This window comes from Lagopus muta, chromosome 6 (assembly GCF_023343835.1).
Source record: "Lagopus muta isolate bLagMut1 chromosome 6, bLagMut1 primary, whole genome shotgun sequence".
NCBI lineage: Eukaryota > Metazoa > Chordata > Aves > Galliformes > Phasianidae > Lagopus > Lagopus muta.
Genome location: NC_064438.1, coordinates 15,086,019 through 15,109,584, shown reverse-complemented (window position 1 = coordinate 15,109,584; position 23,566 = coordinate 15,086,019). Strand labels below are relative to the sequence as shown.

At 37.9% G+C, this 23,566-nt stretch overlaps 1 protein-coding gene across 8 annotated transcripts in view; it reads right to left on the bottom strand.

Moving 5' to 3' along the window:
- Window positions 1-23,566, bottom strand: part of CHID1 (chitinase domain containing 1) — a 120,982-nt gene that overhangs the window by 79,474 nt on the left and 17,942 nt on the right. For all 8 annotated transcript variants that reach the window (XM_048948842.1, XM_048948843.1, XM_048948848.1 and 5 more), the window contains one exon: window positions 6-107. In XM_048948842.1, the coding sequence (XP_048804799.1) occupies window positions 6-107 (102 nt within the window). The remainder of the gene's footprint in view (window positions 1-5; window positions 108-23,566) is intronic.

The following is a 23,566-nucleotide window of genomic DNA, read 5'->3' as shown; positions in this document are numbered from 1 at the left end:
CTTACCTTTGTGGTGTTGAGTAGTCATATGTCATGAGACTGAAGCTGTCTACTGCTGAGGCCAACTGATCAAATTCTTTCTTTGTGAACATTCCTGGCTGGTTAGTCCTTTTAAAACAAATTTTAAAAAGAAATAATTAAAAAAAAAAAAAAAAGAAACACCAGAAAGAAAAATTATTTTCACAACCTGGCTGACATCCCTGCCCAAAGCGCGTGGGTTGGAAGTAGGTGACCTTTAAGATCCCTTCAAACCACAATCATTCTGTGATTCTATAAAATTGAATGAATCCATTCTGTCCTCAGTTTGAGGAAATTCCACTCCATGACCTTCATCACACAAAAGTTTAGCTATGCCTTCAGTATACCATTCTATGAATTCTTAACCCCCCTCTGACTATTTATTTTAATTAAAAACAAGTAACTTTATTCATCATTTACAAAATCTAGCTTCATGAGATGAGAGGATATATTTTTGATAGTTTTGGATTCATAGAAACGCTGGACTTTCTTCAACCATTCAACCCAACCAATTACTGCACACAAGTTCTGAGTATGTTTCAAAAAGAATTCAAAACATCAAACTAGCAATGCACAAAAGAAAGCCTTAAGCACATGGCAAAGATGCAAGGAGATCACTGTCCTCAGCCAGAGGGCTCGGAGGCACAAGTAGAGAAGACGTGTGTTATCCTAAATAGCCTGGCAGAGTAGGGTTTGCAGGGGAACCCTACAAAGAAAAGAGTAGTTTAACATCTACAGCCTCTTCTATAGAAATGCATGAGAATACACTTGAGAACAGAGGGGAAGATACTGAAGACTTCACAACTTTCCAGTGATATTACTTTTCCTAGAAATTAGCAGATGACCCCTATCTAGACAAAGCACAGATTAAAACCACTCATGGTCCAACTCAACTGTAAAATCCAAAAAGATGTTCAATAACAGATGCAAGTAATAAAATGAAAAAAAAAAAAATCACTTGTTTTGACCCTTATCACTTTTGGATCAGTGTCTAAATTCTTCATTCAATATTATGTGTTAAATGGATCACCAGAGCATAACTGCATTCATTTATCAGTTTGAAAGGACACTTTAGGAAAGTAGTTAACAGAGTACAGGTTATAAAGTGGGGCAGAATAAATCATTTAACATATGTCATATTATAGGTGAGTAAAGCATGAATGACATTTGCAAGTCAGGTCAATGAATGAACCAAATACACACTGGAACACGTAGCTCAAATTTGTACAAAGCATAGCACTGCTCTAGCAGGTTCAGGTTTTCAGAACCAGTGATACAGCTGTCACATTAAAAAGAAATTCCAACCTTTTCTTTCCGAGGTTTTAACAAATTAATATAAATGTTTGCTTCTGGAACCCATTGCTGGATCCTAATTTTTTGGATAGTTACCTGCTTGTGATTTGCTGCAACTGCAAGCTACAGCTGTTTTCCAAAATAAACAGAATGAAGGACATTTTTGAAATAATGTCATGGCAACCTGAATGCCTGCAGGCAATGCAATTCCCCAATGAAAACCCTAACAAAACACATTTTCAATAAATTGATTTTGATTACTCATGACAGGAAAAGCATAAAAAGTAATTATAATGTGCATTAGATATTATAGTGAGTTAGATTGCATTATAGATTAAGCTGGGTAGTATTTTAATGAAACTTGGGTGTAGAGGGCAAGTAATGTATCCACTTTTCATATGTATTGTCAAGGTATGTGGAAAAAATTGAGGTTAAATGGATATAGTCATCATTTTCTGCAAAGCAAGCTTGTAACCAAACTATTTTAACTACAAAGGAAATCCATTTGAGAAAAAGGGCATAAATTTCCAACTTAGAATAAATCTGGCAGTAAGGATGATGCTTTCATGGATGGTGTTTAAAAAAGTTCCTAAGGATAAAAACAAGTATTTTGGATACTTGCAAGGATAAAACAAGTATAGCTATTACTCTTCTTATTTAAGGTTTTCCAAACACTAAATTAATCCTAACTTAAAGGCAGGTATGTTCTACTGGGTACATCATTGAGAAAACCACCACAAAGAAATTCAAGAGACTCTGCACAGAAAATACAACGGAAGTTCATGAGAGAAAAAGTTTTTAATGTAACCCAAATGTCTATCATTCTTTTAAGCTCTAGATATAATTTCCAAAATATTCAGCAAAGCGACAGAGTCCATCAGCACTTACTTACAGTGTACAAGATACATACTAAGGATACCTGGTTACTGTCGGAGGACTACAGCCCTTGGTGATTTTTTCTGCTTATTATCAATGCAACACAAATGCAAAGGGACAGAAGGCATGTACATGAGCATGACTGGCAGGAAAAGCAGATGATTTACTATATCTCAAAGTCTCTTTGCTTGGAACTAACCCTGACCTCTGAAGTGCTTCATTTTCTTTATCTTTGAGTTCACCTGAAGATAGCACTGGATAAGATAGTGAAGTCATACACTAAATAGAAATCTGCTGTGTGGGAAAAAAAAACAACAAAAAAAACAACAACAAAAAAAAAAACACAGGTCCCGCTGGTCTACAAATATACTGAAATTATGTAATGAGTATTATGAATGTGAAACAATCTGGATTCAAGAAGTAAATTCAAAGCAGTATTCATAATAGCTTACAGTAAACCCTTTTTATTACTATTGTAAGATTGTTTGTGGTTTTTTGCCTGAATATCTTATGCAAACTTCATTCACCTTCCTTAACATTATTCTCGGATGCACTAGTGTTCTTACTTGATTCTTACATCAATTGTTCAGCACAGTTAACTAGGAAACTTAGTAACTGCTCACAATAAAACTCCTCAGCTACTCAGATTTGGAACTGGGCATCTAATGAAGCCTAAATTTGCATGTACGTGGACTATAACATCACCACAGAGATGACTTTTACTGCACTCTAGTTACTGCTGTGAAACAACAGCAAGCCCCAAGAGAAAACAGCAAAAGAAACCCCATATACTATTACAGAATGTGCAATCATTTTTTTCACCTGGACATGCTATCCTTCATGACATACAGCACGCGCCCAGGTGCTGGATGAACTTGCCTATCTTGCCTGTCGTTTTCTAGCTAACTACTGCATTATGAAGAGAAAACAAGCACTCCACTTTTTGAGTATAATGTTTAAGAGACAGAAACATTTCTAAGAGGTGACACAGTCCAATTCTTGTTTGGACTACAACAGCTGTACAGGACACATCAATAGCTTTGCTTTAAAGCAGTCAGTTTCCTTGAGAAGTGATAAGCTTTCACCATGTGCTCCAAAGAGATTAATTTTCTTAGCTAAAATACTGATTTTCCTTTTCAAACCTTATTTCTACAACCATTCTTCCCATTTTTAGCCAAGCCACTTTTCACTTGACTAAGAAGCTGTGGCAGATTTACACTGATGGCCAGTTGAACTCCACCACAACCACTCTCTTATTCTCACTCCTCAAAATAAGAGGAAGAAAAACATGATCAGGGAGGCAGGGGGAAAGACTCACAAGTTGAGATAGGGACTACTTGACTAAAGAGGAAAAAAGAGAAAAAAAAAAAACACAAAAAAACCAGCAAAGGCCATGTGGAAGTAAAGAGGGAGAAAACAATTATTCTCTACTTCCCACTAGCAAGCAATGTTCAGCTATGTCTTGATAAGCAGAGCCTTAATATGCATAGTGATTTTTCAGGAGGACAGTCATCTTCATAACGAGAACCCACCCTTCTCTTTCTCCTTTTCCAGCTTTCATTTCTGAATGTGATCTTATGGCATGGAATTAGACTCTAGGTCAGACTGGATCACCTGCCCCAGCAATGTCCCATCCCTACCTCTTGCCCATCCTCAGACTCCTGGCTCTTGGAGGTTGGAAGAGAACCTCAGTGCTGTGCCAGCACTGCTCAGCATGAGACAAAACTTCAGTGGGACAGCTAGACACTGTTCTAGCTACAAATACAGAGCACAGCATTATATGGAGTGTTGTGGGGAAACTGAACTCCATCCCAGACAGACCCAGTACAGAAGATATTTTAAGACTCTCCATTTTCATTTGTAGGCTTCTGACACAAATTTCTTTTAGACAATGCAGAAAAAAACAGCAATTTCCCTGAGATCGTAGCTCTTATTTGCATTCCTTATTCCATATATTCCATATTCCCTTCAGTTTATTGTCACCTCCTGAGGGCTTACTGTTTTATGCATATAAAAAAACTACGACAGCACAGTACATAAATGTCAGAGACTCAGATGAAATCTCATTTTTCTAGCCATTTCTCTATACATGGCTTAGAATTACACTGTCCCTTTTGATTATGCTATCCTTTTCAAACCTAAGTGCAGGGTAGCTTGTATCATAGCTTAAGAATCTCTATGACCTGCACCTTCCAAATAGCATATGGTCATTTGTATTGAAATTCCCATTAGCGTTTTACTGATAAGTATTTCTATAGGGTTTTGACTTTGTCATCTTTCATACTGAAAGACTGGAAAAAAAAATATTTCAACCATGCAAGCCACTTCATTTACTTTCAAATGAATCTACATTTTCAATTACTTCTTGTCTCACTATCATTACTCTCAAAATGAAATAAGATAAGAAAAAAAGGTCTTGTAACTGACTTCTATTCCTGCAGGTTTGAACTGCATTCTTGTTTGGCTACCTCACCTTCTCCCTCTCTTATAAGGGAGAGCTTTTCTTTATCCTCGTGTCTCTGAATAGTCCTTCATAATGGAAAGCTGATTGATTTTCTGTTTCCTCTATACGTTTATTTCAGAAGTCATCTGCTCAGTAATGACTTAATTCTCTTGTTGTGTGTAATTCTGTTTTCTCTGTAAACCAGCTGTTTGCAAATCTTCCCTTCTCTCCTCTTTCATCACCACAGATCTTATTAGTTTTCACAGCTCCTCACAGTTAGCTGCTCTGAAGTATAATGCTATTGCATTTTATGAACAGACCACTGAATTCAGTTAATGCATGATCACTGAATACAAATGCACTGGTTCTTTCTGCATCCAGCCCGTTCTATAGTAAACACGAGAAAGAGCTAAATCTCCACTCTGTGGAGCATGCAATTCTAGGCATTGATAATGAAGCAGTTAAATGAATAAACAAGTTAAAATCCTAAATCATTTTCTTCTCAGTAAAAATCCTCTTGGCAGTTTTGTTGCTATTCTGTCTCATTTTAGCTTCACCAAAATCAGCTCACTGAAGTAATTCTCCTCTATCAATATTTAAAACAAAGTTCTACACAGATCCTGGTTTCTATGGATGTTTTGCAAGTAGATTCTGTGATGTCTTATAAATGTTCCACTACAATGCCCTCCCACTGCTTGGTCTTGAGGAAGTAGATGCCAATCCTACAAAGTGGCAGGGATGTGACTATAAAACTCTATTCCTCTGTCCACTTTGTTTGAAACTGGTCAAAAACTAAATAAGCTTCTGCAGAGGGATGAAGAACAGAACAGAACAGATAAAGCTTAGAGACACCTTGTTTTCTGTGAAATCAGAATAAAAACAGAATTAATCTGTGCCTGCAATAGTATTGGATGAAGCAGGCAAGTCAACAACGGGACCTTCATATGATACTCCTGTTCAGAGCTTGAACAGTAATTATAGATCTAATCCTGCTGTCAGAAAAGAACGTGACCATACTGAACAATTAACCAAAAAGACAGATTCTCAGACAGATGAAAACAGATTTAATACATAGTAGTGGGCTGAATTCCATGCAGCTGATAGGGGATCTTAAAATGCATGGCATGATCTGACCTCTCCATCAGTGAGCACATCCCTGCAGACAATGTATCAAGACTGTTATACAGATGCACATCACTCAGTAAGCATTTCAGAAAATGCACGTGATTAGTATTCAAATACACACATTTGTAAAACTGCATTCTTTTTCTATAGTTCCCTTTTGAGAACAAAAAGTTGCAAGAGCTGAAGAAATCTAAACGATAGTACACCCCAAATCTCAGTTAAATCAGAGCTTAAACACATTATCTTATTCTGCAGCCTACACTTCCAGATCAGTATGACAAATCAGGGACTGTACAAAAATAAAACAAACAAAGTTTTTTGATCACAGTGTTGAGGTACATCAATTGCTGGAGAGACAATTAATAAATTCCAAGTTATTAAAAAGCTCTTCCTCTGCTTACACTCTCTGTGCAAGTCCTATTCCTTTTAGAACAGAAAGAAAAAATCCAACAAAGGTAACTCCATAAAAGCAGTACAATCACCAGTGCTCACATATGCTCTTCTGGTTGTGTTCTTTCATCTGGTTCTCCTCTCAGAAGACTCTCCCAGTTTCACACATGAGACTTGGAAGAGACTCGGAAGAGAGAAACAGGAACCTCCTTGCCCTTCCAACCAAATCCCATCATCTTAACATCTGCAAACCATATTTTGTTCACATAATATCAAAGATTGCTGTACTGTTAATGAAGCCAGAGAAACTTCATCACAAGAAACGAAAATTTTTAAAGAATGAGGAAATAAAAAATGGAAACTTAAACAGTTAGCAGTTAATTTCTACTGTGCTGAGACACCATGAGCATCAAGTTAACTTTTAAGTACAACAACACACAAAATATTACAGTTAGCACAAAATCATTACATTAGCTGCAGACTGACTTAGAGTCCAGATTTACAGGCTTCCAACAGAAGCTTATCTATGGCCGTTCATAGGAAAGACCTGAAGGAAGTTGAGTGCATTACGTCAAAAAATTCAAATTGAAAGAACACCAGATAAACACCACAGTGGAAAAAAAAACCAACACACAAACAGTAAAATTATTCTTTACTTGCAGGCTTGAATCTCTCCTCACCTTTTTTTTGTTCTCAGGGTCAATCATATTATTTTTTATATATATCTGGGGGGGAAGAGGGAAAGTTTAAGATGTATCTAACATCTGAAGGGCAGTATTTGCAAGTTCCTCTGTAGGAAACCACTAAGAATGAACGCTACTAGCCAAAACCTAGTACTTCTCACTTAATTTATTTAACATATGCATAATAATTATTATACACCTTGAGAACCTTTTGGTTTATGAATTCTCTTCCTCTAGATTTAAGATGCTCAACAGCCACCACAGGAAAATGGAGCGTTTCACTGCCTGCAGTACTGATCTAAACACAGAATTTATACTGACCTGCTTTTGGGGTCTAATTTATTGACAACATATGGCTTTTTAAACTGGGAATATATTTTTATTAAGTGTGCAAACAGTTACAGTTAGTTTAGTAAATATAAACAAACAGGATTGCCAAACAAGTTTATAAAAAGCAAAAGCACGAGCATCGGTTTTACTTCTTATTTACGTTTATATTTTCTGGTTCAATTTTGTGGAAATCAGTCATTTTACACAACCAGTTGTCAGTCTCAAGAGACAAGGGAAGGAATTTGCTTTCTTAAATGAAAACTTATCATTTGTTATCACAAGCTTACCATTCTGGGACAGCATCACATAAACACCGTGCATTTTAAAACAAAATTACTGTCAGTTATTGCCTTCCTATTAATGGATGCCATTATCGGCCCTATAAAAAACCCTGGTTAAACAGTTAGTTGGAATCATGATGAGTACCAACATCACAGAAGGGATCAACATTTTGAGAAAGAGGATCCTGCATCTCTTAATGTGGCATTAATATAATGAGATGACTTGGAGTTAAGAACAGAAAATGTGTGATCCTCATACTATTTTGCATAATTCCACATTTCTGCCTTGATTTCTAAGCATTTGTAATATTTTGAGCCAACATTCCAAAGATAAGCTATGTTACCTCTTCTATTTTCTAGGTAGCTTTGCCTATTCATCTACTGAATTCACATTCCAGATCATAATTTAGCAGTTTCCACGTAGCAGTGAAGGAATGTGAAAAACCTGGTAAAATCCAAGACCAAACACTTAAACACTGTTTAAACAACTCATACAAACACTAGAACATTTTATGGTAAACATCAAAAGTTCTATACTGAAATTTTAAGATCAGATTTTTGAAAAATTTGAGTGAATGGCTCACAGTTCAGGACAGAGGTTGTCGCTGCAGTAATGCATCAGTTTGCTGATGCACAGAACAAATGGGCAAGCTATTGTCTTTCCAATACAGATCATCAGCTGTCAGACTTCCCTGTTCAGTGTAAGGGTTGATTATCTCTGACAACGATCTCTGCTTGGAACAGGACAACAAATGACTATAAATTACAAAACAAGCAGATCTGAGGTAGACATTAGGGTGAACCTTCTAACGGTGCAGGTAATCTGGGAACATTATGCTAACACTTGTTCACTGGTAGATTTTAAGAACTCATGCCATCCATGCAAACTGAATTCAGAAAAATAATTATCCAATTATCCTGTTTTTGTCAAACTGGTGGATTTATTTTATTACAAATTTCAGATGCAAATTCTGAAGTCACCTGAAAAATACAGTGTAAGCAGTGCAGACTGACCTGCCAGCGTGCCTCAGCCCTACCTGAAAGAATCTGTCAGAGGAAAGAAAGGACAGCAGTCCTTTCTTACATACTGCCTTCAGCTGCTGTACTAATTTCACAAAAGGAATTATAAAATTAAGATGCCTTCAGAAAGTATAAGGACTCTGTCAGTTGAGCACCAGAAAAATCACAAATTGAACAACAAAAATGAATCCATCATAAAAACACAAGCATGACTTTCCCTGATGTTATTAGCATTCCCAACTTTTATTCACTTTTTCTTAATGGCAAGAATCTCTCTACTAAACTCCCAAATTAGATCAGGATAGGCATTTAAAAAACAAAAAGAAATCTAGACAATTTGACAAGCAAGAAAACTGCTAACTGAGTGCCAGAGTTTCACAATACAAAAGAGCCAAGAGTGGTCACTTCACAAAATAAGAGAGCTCCACATCATTGGGGAACTGAGTGACAAATAAAATCTTGCTGTATTTTGGTCAGGAAACAAAATAGGATTTGCGAACCAAACGGAATTTTTGCAGAACACTGAGGGCTGGCACTCTTCCTTAATATGCATATCCCATCCCAGCTGTTGCCTTTGCAGTACTTGCTCTCCAAATAGAGAGAAACATGGGATCTGTTCTTGTCATGGAATAGCCTACATAGTTTTCATAAAGCCAAACTAATTACCTGTGGCCCATCTGGTTTAAACCAGCAGCAGAACTCAAGGAGGAAAAATGTGCCAACAACTACTGGTCCTGAAAAGACGGCACGAAATCCCGTCAGACACCCAGGAACAAATGAGCCTGAAAACTGCTGTCCTTTCTTTCCTCTGACAGATTCTTTCAGCTAGGGCTGAGGCATGCTGGCAGGTCAGTCTGCACTGCTTACACTGTATTTTTCAGGTGACTTCAGAATTTGCATCTGAAATCTGTAATAAAATAAATCCATCAGTTTGACAAAAACAGATATATCTGAATATCAAAGAAGTAGTCTATTTCAGGACTTGTCATTGTATTTACTGTTTACATTAAAGGTTCATCTTTAGTATCGTTCCTGTCACATTGCTTCAGCCTCTTCAGAGGAATCATTTATGCAAAAAAATGAACATTCACTGTGTCACCATTTGGTTCTCCTAATTTCCAAACTATTCTAGTAACTTGAGTGCCAGGGCTGAATGCCCAGGCAAGTCATGCTCCAATAGCAGAACATCACGCAAAACAAGCTTGTACCCTAGAGCATATGAACCTAATTTAAAAATTCTAACACACCAAATGTAGGCTTAATTCCTCCTCACAAAAACTAAAACGCTCATCTCCACCACCTTTTTTTTCTTTCTTTTTATTTTATTTTATTTTTTTTTTGAAAGTTTTCCAACATCGCTCTGAAATTTATGCAGTCATTGCTGGATGGCAGCTGGCTCAGAACTGGTAATTATGAACACCAGACATGGTAAGGAATATATTCTTTTATACCCACCTCTCTTTGAACATCATTAGTTGACCTACAGATTATTTTAATGACTCTCTCCAGTGAGAATTCAAAAGGTGATGTGTACAATTGTTTCAACACATGAGAGTACAGCCAGACTTCAGTTGCATTAATTTTATATAGTGAGGTGCAGTCTTTAAAAAGCCACTTACTTCTAAGAGTAGATGTGTTCCTCTCAAGTCATTTCTAAGTCTATAAAAAATGCATCAAACCGTTCATAGCTGTAGTCACAGCCATGCTGTACTGGAGCTGACAGCCCAACAAACAGTAGCAAAAACAGAGAAGTTTTCAGCAAGGAAAACATGTGTCCCTTAAAGCCATTAATAAGCATCCAGATTTATTGCAGCTAACAGATCCTAGTCTATAAAGAGATGATGCAACTGGCAGATCTTCACTTGAAGTAAAGCCTCTGCATAGTAAAGAAACAAAACCCATGAGCCCAATGCCATGATATAAAGTATGATTCAGTAGTATTACTATCATTAGAAGAAATTATCAAACTTTTTCCAGTAACAGTTACTCAGAAAGTATTCAGCAGTCATCTCCTATCTAGTTTTCTGCTCTCCTCAGTATAAACTTGTATTTCAAGCTGTATCTTGTCATTTAAAACACACATACTTTACAAGTTCTCTAATATGCACTAAAAACTATTATGCCAGTCAGCTGGTCTAGACAGCCCACTTAAGAATCATTTCTATGCCTCCTACACTGCTGAATTTTATGAACAGAATCTGATTTCAAAATCTCCATACATAACTGTACCCTCCATATTCCTGACAGTGCTGTTTTCAGGATACTCACAGGAAAATTAACAACTACAGGGAAGATGGAAGGCAGGGTATTTATTATCTACTAGGCATAACAAATAGGAAACTGTGCTTAGTACAGAAATGTTTTCAGATTTTGCTTTCCACATCTCATTTTTTGTACATTACAAATACAGAGATGATCTTCCAGCACTGAATTCCTTTATTAGCAAAAACAAGCATGGGAGAGCATCATCGGTGTATACAGTAGCTAATCATAAATAACTGTAAAAGCAATTGTTGTGGGTTTTTTGTAGGTATTGGTGAAAGCAGAATACTATTTAATAAACTCTACTTAACAAAACTATTTTTTCCTACAGTATACTGTTATTTGACATAACAATTAGTTTATTTAAAACTTCATCTGAAACAAGCAAGGGATTTTCTGCTATTTTGATCCCTGATATTGTTTACTTATCAAAATTTAAAGGATCTCCATCCTGCCCACAAGTTAAGGCAAGGCAGTGAATCTTCAGCAGCTTCTGAATATGACAGATACTTGGTAAGAAAACACAAATTATTTGAATGATTACAAGTGTCCACTCCTAGTCAACTTTTAGAAGATTAAACCACCTATTTCCTTTAACACACATGCAAAACACTGGCTCATTGTGGCATCTACTGAGGTGGGCAACTGCAATGGCAGTAAGCAATTTTCCATCATATACTCCTCCTGTTTTCCAACAAAGTATTCATATATAAATTTGTAGCAAAGGAGAAAAGGAGCATGGCAGCAGAAAGTAAGATCAAGGAACAAATTCTCTGTCCTGCTGCCAATCATAACCCAGATGAAGGACAACAAAAATAAGCAGATTCCCTCTGCTCCCTGAAAAGCTCTGAACAGCAGAAATGAAGATTAAATAGATTCTGCTAATTTTCTTTGTACAACACCTTAGGAAAGAAAGTACTGCAGCTATTTAAGACAGTCACCTCTAGAATGTTTTTTGTAGACAATAAATTGAATAGCTAAAATCTGAATTTTAGAGAAGTGGAAGTTTAGAGGTGGAAAATACTGACATGGTACTTAAAGGAGCTTTAAATAACAGGGAGAGAGATTGTAGATTTTTCTACTCTTACATATTCAAATTTGGACACCTAAGTAAGGGATTTTGCCGAACTTTGATGAGGAGCACATATTATGTTCAAATATTTGAAGACAGAAGAGTGGTTCAGATTCCTGCAGCTTTCAAATGAAAGCAGCTGCACTACTGCTGTGCATCTCATGAAGCCAATAAAGACAAACGGTTTGATATGGACTATTTGCCAAGACTGCAGCAGTATTACTACGTTTTTTTCCAAGTCCAGAATTAAAAAAAAAAAAGAAAGTGGAAAATAAAAGGCACGTTTAATTCCAAATTCAACAGGGCATTTTTTGCTCACAAGCAATAAGATATAGAATCATAGAATCATAGAATCACAAGGTTGGAAATGACTTATAAGATCATCCAGTCCAACCGTCTCCTCATCACCGTTGCCACCACAAGCACTAAACCACATCACGCAGCACGTCATCCAGACACCTCTTGAACACTGCCAGGGATGGCGACTCCACCACCTCCCTGGGCAGCCATTGCAGTCCTGACCACTCTGAGAGAAATAGTTCTTCCTTACGTCTAATCTAAACCTCCTCTGATACAACTTGTGGCTATTTCCCCGTGTCCTGCTCATTGCCTGGGAGAAGAGGCCAAATCCCTCTTCACCACAACCTCCCTTCAGGAAGTTATAGAGTGCAATGAGGTCTCCTCTGAGCCTCCTCTTCTCCAGACTGAACAATCCCAGCTCCCTCAGCCGCGCCTCATAAGACTTGTGCTCCAGACCCGTCACCAGTTTTGTTGCCCTTCTCTGGACACGCTCCAGGACCTCAACATTTTTCCTGTAGTGAGGAGCCCAAAACTGAACACAGTACTCGAGGTGCGGCCTCACCAGTGCTGAGTAGAGAGGCGTGATCACCTCCCTGCTCCTGCTGGCCACACTATTTCTAATGCAGGCCAGGATGCTGTTGGCCCTCTTGGCCACCTGCGCACACTGCCGGCTCATGTTCAGCTGAGCATCAACCAACACCCCCAGGTCCCTCTCTTCTTCACACTCATCCAGCCACTCATCCCCAAGCCTATAACGCTGCATGGGGTTGTTGTGGCCAAAGTGCAGAATGAGCGAGTGTGTTGCACAGTAAAGTAGTATTTTGCAAACACTTTAGAGCAGGTATTAAAACAGCATTCTAGAACAGCAAATTGAAGAACCTGAATATCAGAACTTCTGTTCTGCAAGATATTTTGGCACAAATAGGAAATCCTTGTTTTTGGCCACCTCTGCTTCCAGCTGCTTAAATGACTTTCATCAGTTCAGTTGTCTGGCTTTCTGTTAGAGTTCCAAGAGCAAATGTTTACTGTTTAAGCATTTCCTTCTTGTACATAGCTGAACAGATTACACAAAGTTTAGCATAACAAAGATTGTAATCATTTGAACTTTAGCAACAGTATTTTAAAAAGCAGTTCTCATATAGATGCAAGTAGTTGTCCCTCCCCCAAATCCATTGTTGACAGCTTATACAGAGAACAATTCACACCATTATATAATGGTAGATCTCGATACACAAAACTTACAGGTCTAAGAGACAGCTGAATGCCACAACAAACAAAAAACATGAAGAAACATCCACTCATTCTGACCAGTCAGACTAGCAGTCTAAAGGAGGAAAATTGCTATATAAACATCTATATGTGAACAGCAGAGAAGACAAACAAAACTTCCCAGCTTCTTCAGAAAGGTTCTCTCTTCACTTCCTGCTCCAACAGAACCATTTTTAATGTAGATAATGTCTTCCTTCCTGAAGAAAGGTTCAGTATACTCTAACCTTCACAGCCCTCGTGCAATTCCGGAAGGATTTCAAATAAATAAGTTTCTTTGGAAAAAAAGACTGAATACTTACAGTTACTAACTATCTTGGAATAATGCTGCCTTAACACCATGAGATGTAATAGGAACCTGCATCAACTGCTTTCTCCCCAACACCCTAAGAAAAAAGAATGCTGTTTCAAAGCTACCAGACATAGTTAGTCTTCCCATTACAAAGAAACAGGAATTTGGAATCAATGCTGCCAAAACTCCTTCAGTCCCTACTGAAAAAAAAAAAAAAACAAAGCTAAACCAGTCCAGAATCATTCTTCCCGACTCTTTTCAGGAATGTCAACAGATCTAGTTTCTGTAACAATGAGTACACTATAACAAAGATTATCAAAACAATACGACATGCCATTTGAACGTAAAATACATTATCTTTGATGCCTTAAATCAAAAGCACTTTAAGTCAGAAAAAGAGGAAAATTGCTGAATCACAGTGAAGCACTGTCAGGGCTTTATAATCTCTCTAGTCTAACTACAGCTATGAAGTAATGTCTTTTGAGATACTTTCAGTTTTTCTGGAAGTCCCTCATCTCATAATGCATATATAAAACAAAAATACCTGCAGCAAGCAACTTCTCATTGCTTTTAAAAAGTGTAGTGTAAACAACACGTGGCCTTGGCATAATCCAAATCAGTTATCAAATTTTAAAACTTCAGACTGTTTGCAATGTAAAAAGTGCTATGATTTCCAATTCATTTTCATTAAAAGAGATCAACCACAGCAAGAAGCAGCAGTTAAAAATTATGGTTGGGACATAGCTGAGAATTGAAAAGAAGCAGAAACACACAGAGATTCTGTGTTTCACATACAAATGTGGCAAATTGCTCAGAGCAGGAATAAAACAGCCACGTTATCTCTTAAGAGACTGTTCTATCATATGAATGCTGTGTCAGTTTTAGATAAGTAATGAAATCCATATCAGGCTCTAAATTTAACAGTATGACCATCTTCAGTGTTTTTGACATTGTTTTGGAAATGTTTGTCCGGTATTTTGATTCAGGTTAAAAATTTTATTTGAGGATGAACGCATGCCCGTAAAGTCTCAATCTAAGAACAGAATGCCAAATCCTTCAGCTCCCTTCATTCCTTTTCTGTTATATTCCCCACCTACCTTTTTTAATCTTAACTAAAAGAAAAACTTCTTCAGATTTTTGGCTTGCCTCAAACTTTAGTAGGAAGGCTTAACAATGAAAGTTTTCAAAAGGTATCTACTAACAAAGACTAAGGTTAGCTTGAGTCTCAGGTACACAGCCTGCACAAGGAGCAACTCACAGCTCAAAGGAAACAAGGGAAAGCTGTATCTGTGCTTCCTTTGTTCCTGGGACAGAGGAAGGAGGTTACAGAGTGTACTCTTTCCTTCTTCTCCCAGTGGCTCAGCTCTCCTTCCTTGCACTCTTCTGCAAAACAGGCACTTAGGGGGCACTTACTCTGTCACCCAAATACTTTAATAAAGGCGTTGCTCTTCCTTTCCTCCTTGCAGTGTCCTCCAAGCTCTCCTCAAATAAGACATTATCTATTTTTTAGCATTTTTTCTTTCTTTCCTCTAATCACTCCATTTTTCTAAATCTTCCAATAAACACAGCACTCCCAAACGGTTTTCCACGAGACTTCCCAGCACTGGGAAGTGTAATATTTGCCTTTCGTCACCCTGACATCCCTGTGCCAATCATCTCAAAATGAAAAGTAATTATCCCATATACCACATTCTGCAAGGACTGCTCAATCACCTCTGATTTGTACTGGTAAGCATGTTATTAAGATACAGGTAAGAACAGAGGCTATTTTGTATGCTGCTATTTAATATTATCAAGTTGGACTTGATAGAAATACCAATGCATAAAGCCACCTTGTGTTCCTTCAGGCTTCTTAAACAATTGAATCAATCTGTTCTTAAAATTGTATTCCATGTACTCTAAGCAGGACTGATACATTTGAAACTCCAAGCACAAACAACAGTAGCAATCACTAGTTTAACACACTGTAACACTAACTGTGAACTCTTAACAGTAATAAAATGACCGGTGCAAAAATGCAGCTCCATCCTACCCTCCGAACATGACAAAACAAGTTCTCACTATCTTAAATGTAATCTTTCTTTATAAAGAAAAATAAAGCTGTCAGTGGTATGTCAAGCAAATCAAAGGGTTTCTTGCATTTATTTGAGATTTTACTCTTCACTTAGAGATTCTATACAACTTCAGGAGAAAAAATGATCTCCTATTCAAGGAGCAGCCACTGCCTTGCAACCTCAGGATAGGATTTGTAAAATACCCATCATATAGAACATAAACAGCTTATTCAAAGCACCTATATGTAAGTAAAGAACACAGTGTTATATTATGAAATTTGTGATGAAGCCAATACTATTTTTATTGCTGCTTTGTTCACAGGCTCCTACTTCATCAGACAATAAAACTCTGAGGAAAGTCAACAATCTGTAAATACAGAGTTATTTCACACAATTTTCAGCAGGAATAACAGCTTTTTATGACTTAACATCCACATAGCTGATCCTTAACACTGTTATGCTGTGTCTTAAATCTGTAATAAACTATAAACGCTAGAGATGTCCTGATTGCATTTTAATTTCAGAATGCCTATGAAGACAACATCCTATCTGAGGATCCTCAGACCTTTTGCCTGCCTTTACTCAGCGCAGAAACAAAAAAGGAGTGTTACTGAAGGGGTTGCTGAGCCTGAACAAACTATGTAACCATCCAATCAGGTTAAATTCAGCTAATTGCAAAAGGCAAAGGTTGCTATTCAAATTCAAAGCCTTTTTTTTTCCAGTGAAAAAGCATTCCTGAAGTATTATAAAGTTTAGCGAAGCAAAGAAAATAACTCAATCTCTTTGATTTGCAGTCTTAAGAAGACAGGTGCAGCCAAATATCAAGTCTCATTCATATTTTCCTTGTAATGACATATTTAACCTCCAGCTAATACCTATATTAATGTGCTTTTTTAAAACACCAGTTCCTACTTGAAACAAAACAACAAAAACTAACACCACAGCAAACAAACTAGCCCCAAAAATAGAAAAATAGAGGCAGAAAAAGGAAACATTAGTACCACTAGCAAATCAGAAACCAGACTACAACATAAAAAGTAGCCTCTTCCTGCACAGCTACAATATTTGAAGAGGCTTGCAATACTACTTTCACAGAGAGGGTGGTGATGCACAGGAACAGGTTGCCCAAGGAGGCTGTGGATGCCCCATCCCTGGAGGCATTCAAGGCCAGGCTGGATGTGGCTCTGGGCAGCCTGGGCTGCTGGTTGGCACATAGCAGGGGGGTTGAAACTAGAGGATCACTGTGGTCCTTTTCAAACCAGGCCATTCTATGATTCTGTGATTAGTAATAAAAGCCTATGTAATATCATGTTCAGAATTTTTTAAGGTTGGAATTATACTGAGGCCAGGATTAGTCAGCGCAAACAGAGTTACCCTTCATCACCAATTATTCAGTGATCAAGAGCAAAACTTATCTGCCCACACCTTGCTGTTTTAAATACAGTGCTCATTTAACTTCTACCTGCTTCCACATCCATACATGCTAAAAGCAGTAACACGCTCTAACATTTTGAGACAATCTGTTGAAAGACAGGCTGGAAGTCTTCAGCAAACCATCTGCACAAGCAACCATTTACATAACACAACAGCCCTAGCACCTTTTCTCAGAGGTACACAACAAGACCCATCCCAAGTGTAGTTGCTGCATAATATCTACACACAGTGTCCATCACAGCTTTGGTTTCTGCTTTTTCTCTTGCAAATATGATGCACTTCTTGGACATCCAGTGGATGGAAACGTGAGCCATCTGATTGTGTTTGATGCTGAGACCTCTGTGACAGCAAAGCTTGTTGGATTCCTGCCTCCCCATCAGCCTCTACATGCATTGACATTTCACTGTTTATACTAGTATAACTTTCTCTGGACAATGCCGTAAACAGATGCATTTTTAAATGCTCTATACAGATAGATGAAATGTCTGCTGTTTTCCCCCTCTTGTGAGGATTTCCTGTAGTTCAGAACATTTCAAAAGCAAACCAAAAGTCAAAGGCTTTACAGGATACTTTGTTATGCAAGCAAGCATCAGACAGTGGATCTCTTAGTTTAAGTTGCTTGCAAAAACTGCATCCAAAAAATTAAACAAATGACCCAATATGTTTTCTTCCTGCACCATACAAGTGATCTCATGCACAACGATGCATTTTCCAGACAGTTTTTCCTGAAGCAAACTGATATTTTTAGCTCTTAAAAGTGTCTTTTTTCAGATAGTGTTTGCTGCCAGACTGCTTTGATCTTAATGCATATCAAAGGAGTATAAATTACAAATTCCTAAATAAACTGCTTACATTTAACTATGCACTCTCTTTAAATTTTAATCAGGGTAGAACACAAAAGAAATAATGTTTCAGCTCCTAGGATCCCAGCTGGGTAGGATATTCCACGTCTTCTTTATCAGTCCTTTGCCAGCTGCTGAACTCAGAGATATTATTTGATTCTTGATGGTACTTATTTCCATGCCTTTTGCAGTCTTTTTGGTTAACGGTCTACAGTGACTGCAACAAATAAAGGATATAGATGCATTAAAGGATGCTTCAACCCTGTGTAAGTCTTGAAATTCAAATCAAGAGACAAAAAATAAGATATTCAATACACAATGGGAAGCACATTTCAGTAGAAGCTTTCTTATCCTGTAAATCAGGATTTCCACGCACAGCTACTGTCTAAAAAGTAAAGGCAGAAAAAATAAAATCAAGATTCTTCTTACATTTATCATTAAATCCAACATATTTATAAGCTTTAAAGCAACTGTGGATTGTATATATTTTAGGATGTTTCCATAAATGATGGATGTGTTTTTGACTTTCTGTCCTACCCAAGAAGTTGAAGTGTTTCTTCTAGTGACCACAGTACAAGGACAAGAATGGAAGACCAAGGTAGATGTCCTACATAACAATATTAATCTAACAGAACGTGACTGATCTATTCTCTTTTCAGCGGTCTGTGGAGACACGACAAGGGGAAACGGCCATAAACTGGAGCATAGGAAGTTCTGCTACCAATACGCAAAGGAACTTCTCCATGGTAAGGGTAACAGAGTGCTGGATGGGCTGCCCAGAGAGGTTGTGGATTCTCCTTCTCTGGAGATATCCAAGACCCGCCTGGATGCTTTCCTGTGCAACCTGCTGTAGGGGGCCTTGCTTTGCAGGGGAGTTGGACTTGATGATCTCTGGAGGTCCCCTCCAGCCTCTACAGTTCTACGATTCTGTGATTCTCCTGCATAGAGGTTTATGAATATATCCCAAAAACACTGGGAATACATAAAGAAACAAACTTGTTTAGAGGAACGAGAACTTTCAATCCTCTCATATAATCCATGACTGTTATTTTCAAGTGCAGGGAAACAGAAATACTTTACTACCCCTTTACAGAACAAAGCCATCAAGGAGCAGGAGTGTAATATATGTTCCAGGTCAAAAACTGCACCTTGGATAGACAGCTCTTCCCATCTCTAGCAGGGCAGCCCTGAATCCCAATTCACAAAGGTTTTGGAACTGTGAACCCCCTAGCCTGTCAATATTCAGCACAGCTACAGGAGTGGCAATAGCTACAGGAGGTCCAAACCTCAGAGCAGTGTTAGACTGCTAAGCAGCATGGAAAGATACAGTTACTGACAGAAAATCTTGGCCAAAACAAAACATGAATGCAGAGAGCTTACAGCAGCTTCCACTCCTGCTTTAGGATCTATAAAAGTTAGACTGTGACTGTATTTAAACAGAACAGACGTATGTCATTCTGGGTATGAAAATGAATCTGGTAATAGTAATAGGTGTCATAGTGAGCAGTTATCTTCAGGTTTGTGCTGTTTCCACATGCTCCCAAATGCCAAAGGAAGTGAATGCACCTCATTGTAACCACTATTAACAGCAGTTACTTAAATTTTACCTCTGCATGCATTAGCATTTTAAATGCATTTTTCTGATCAAGTGATTGATAAAGCATTTCAGAAAAAAGGCTTTAAGTGTTCTCCTTTGCTTTATCTGTAACATTACAATTAACAGGAACAGAAAATTGCTTTAAAAAGGAAATACAAATCATAATGCAAATCATAAGACAGCAGCATGAAAGATTAGAATAAGTGACAGGCTGGAGAGAAGACCTACTTCTTTCTCATTATTTTTGATTTAACCACGGCAGGAGAATCTCAAAGTATTTCTGTTATCACCCCTGAATGTTCATGTGACACTAAGGTGTACTAACTGCAGCAGAAATGCTAAGTCATAACCTGAACCAGTGATTGAGGACCTGGTGGGAAGGGAGGGCCATCCTAGGGGAGCTCAGGTGTATGCAATGCACCTGAGTGACCGGAAGGAGTGGAGCCAGGATCCACCCCTTCCCAGAGCTCATTTAAGGGTTGGCGGTGGAGGTAAGGAGTATCTTGCTGGAGATCCCTGCCTATCTGAAGACTCCTGAAGGTAAGCAGTTTCTTTCCTTTAATTCTGTGTCTATGACTGTTGCATTTGAGCAAGTCTTTATTTGCTGTAGTAGCCTAGGACCTTGCTGCTCTGCTGTTGTTGCTATGCTTTCTGTTATGTTACATGACCCCATGGTGTTCCAGAAAAATCCCAAGAATGACTGTTAATGGTTTCTTCATGTTGCAAAGGTTCTCATGAGCAGGGATTGGTTTTTCATGATTTGGTTTCTGCGTCTGTATTTCAAAGAAGCACTGAAGTTGTTACTGTGGTGTAATGATTCAGTACAAAGCGTATCGCTCTTCGGTTTACTGAGACCTGTACCAGCGCTTCATTGGGTAATAACCAAAATAGTCATTCAGTTTCTAGAACCTTCTCAATAGTAAAAAGCTTTCATTTTCACAGTAAAGCCATCAATGGATTACTTAGCTTCTAAACTTTTATATTATGAAGCAACCTGAATGACCTATCAACCTTTTCATGACAGAGAAAGCCTACCTTCCTGAGGGTCCCATTTTACTAGCTACACAAATGGCTCTCAAAAGCTACACAAAAACAACTAAGATAATAAGGAACAACACAGCTGCCCAGGAGCTCTATCTAACTGCAACATGTAATGCCTCATCCTGATCAAAAGCTCCCTTTTCTAATATCCTCAATATTCTATGTAAATGCTATAATTTCTACCACCTCCTCATTCTACTGTGCTGTCTAGAAGAGGTTGCAGACTTACATGATGCAACAAAGAAAAAGGAATATCACATGCAGGACTGTTGTCCTATAAATACTTCAGTGATCTAGCAAGAGTATAGTGTCAGGACTTTTCTTGGCCTGAATTGGATTTGGTGCATGACAAGGTTTTGTGTGTTGCCACACACCAAACAGCCTCAGAATTATAAGCTGCATATTCTGAAGCAGGAAAGACAGAAGAAAATACAGAGCATGGAAAAGAATGGGGAACAAACAAAATAAACCATATGGGGGGGGGGGGGGGGGGGGGGGGAGGCAATACACAGTGTGCAGAGTCTGGTGTTTTCAGAGACTTGAATCTATTCTCTTAATGCCACAGTGATCTAGAAACACGGTATTGTTCTGAAGACTCACACAGTACAACATGAACACTAGCACTGAGGTAGAAACAGAGGGCTTTGACTGACTGCTTCACCAATTCACACGGAATTAATCTTGTTTGCTTTTGCTATAATATTGACAGATAATTTATTCCTCTTTGCCCTTGAAAAACTGGTAGGCAGCAGCATGTGGAAGGAAAGGGATTTTACATTACATCAGCTGCTTTATTTGAAAGGTATAAAATATTTGTACCATGTAACAGTGAAAAAATAATTTCAGATAATATTCAAAAATTTTAAATAATTTTAAAAACCCTCAATCATACTTTAAGACAATCAACTCAATTAACTGCACTCAGATTTCATCTAGCTACTGAAGAATGAAATAACAGGTGGGTATCACATTGGAGCTTGCTTTCCTCTGTAGGCAAGGAACATGTATCCTATAGTCAGGACTTGGTTTAGAGGGGGTTATATCACTAACTGACAGCTGAAATGTCATCAGAATTATAGTGGCAATATGAATGGCTCTCAGAACAGTGTGATATTTTTAGTCACTGACTACACATTGTCTAAATATTTTCAATAGGCAGCATTTAAGCTCTGCACAGATCCTGGTAGGCAGAAGTGCTTAGTTCCCCCTTAGTGCTGGGGGACTTCCCCACAAAACTCAATAAAACACTTCCTGAGATCATTGCAGAGAAAAGGCCAGCTGCAGAATACCCAAGGCATTTACAAGCTTGTTCAGGCATTCCATTTTTGTCAGCCTTTTTGGCAACTTGAAAGTAAACACTCAGAAAGATTAAGGCAGTCTACAAGAAATTTAGAAACTTGTCCAGCAACTCTCCCCCCCCCCTTCCCCCAGAACTGTGCTGTCGTAAAGCAGTATGACTGTGAGAGCCTGTTCATGAAATTACATGGTTCACAGTAAGAGAAATCAGATGTGATCAGTATTTTTTTTTTTTTTTTTTGTGGTCTCATAACTCACCTAAAATTGCCTAACAATAGCTCTCCATGTAAGACTAACTCACGTTACTGGACTTTCATGCGCACATGCAAGGCTGCTGGTTGAAGAAAAAAGGAAATGTGGGAAGAAAAATCTCTTACTGCTGACTATGCAAATATTAACAGCCTTTCCCAGTTACCATTATCAGCAAGTCAAGCCCAGTAAGCCAAAAAGAATTGCACAACCACAAGGAGATAGCATTCCATCAGGTAAAATTCAGAGATAGAGAACAAAAGTGATGTAGAAGCATTGTATGTGTCTTATCTGATGCCTATTCTACAGTTAGCAGAACCATTTGTAGCACTCTGAACCACTTTCTGTGTATGCAAGACTCTACAATGGGTCATGCTTTGTCACTCTGCAGTATATGACAAAAACCTAACCTTAAACAATGAAAAGGCCCATCTTAAACAACTAACAGGGATTTGGTACTCCTTATTCAGAGTTGAGAGACTGCAGTGTACACTTCTATACTTGGCTTATCTATGGTATAACAGAGACTCTCATTACAGGGACCCATAATTTGAGGAACAAGGAAAGAGATATTGGAGTACAGTACCCATATTGTCACAGTTATCTATGAGATAATGCTTTCCTTGCAATATGTCCTTGTAATGCTATTGCATACCATAAGCACTTCTACATAGTAGGGCAACATATAACTACGCTCACAATGCAAGGATGCCATGCATTTTTTTGACATGAAAAAGTATCAAAAAATGAACAAATGTTACCAAGTAGTTCTGTTCATAGCAGGCAAACCTCCTGCTGAAAAGGCTTAGTGACATTAGCATAGCCTACACTTCAGTTTGAAATGACAGCACTGCAGTTCTGTCGCTCTGCTGACATCATGAATCACCTTCCACCTACATGGCTTCAGTTCTATCTGCTTACTCTTACATGGATATAATCACTGATTGATTACGTGAAACCTGGAAGGGTGAGATGTAAATTTCCTAAAACACAGAAGTGTGCATTTCCAATGGCTTCCCAGAAATAGTACTACTAGAGATGTACAAACTGGAGAAAAAAAAATCACAGCTTTACTATATGTGTCTTGAAGACAATGTAGTATCTTTTCTTAATATATATATAAATAAAAATATAAAGAGGATTCAAATTCTTTTTGCATATATTGAAATTATATTCTCATTTTCCAGGTATGTTTTGATTTTGTTGTTCTTGGTTTTTCTCGCTTTTTTTTCCTGCCAACAAATCTAAACATAGAAAGTAAATCTCTCTGCTATAAACACTGAAAGATATGAACTGAATACTGCTAGTGTACCGAAGAGCTCATCCATATCCACTGGCACACCTATTGGATACAAATCACTGCACAAATAAACACAATAATTAGAAGGAAGACAGTATTTAGA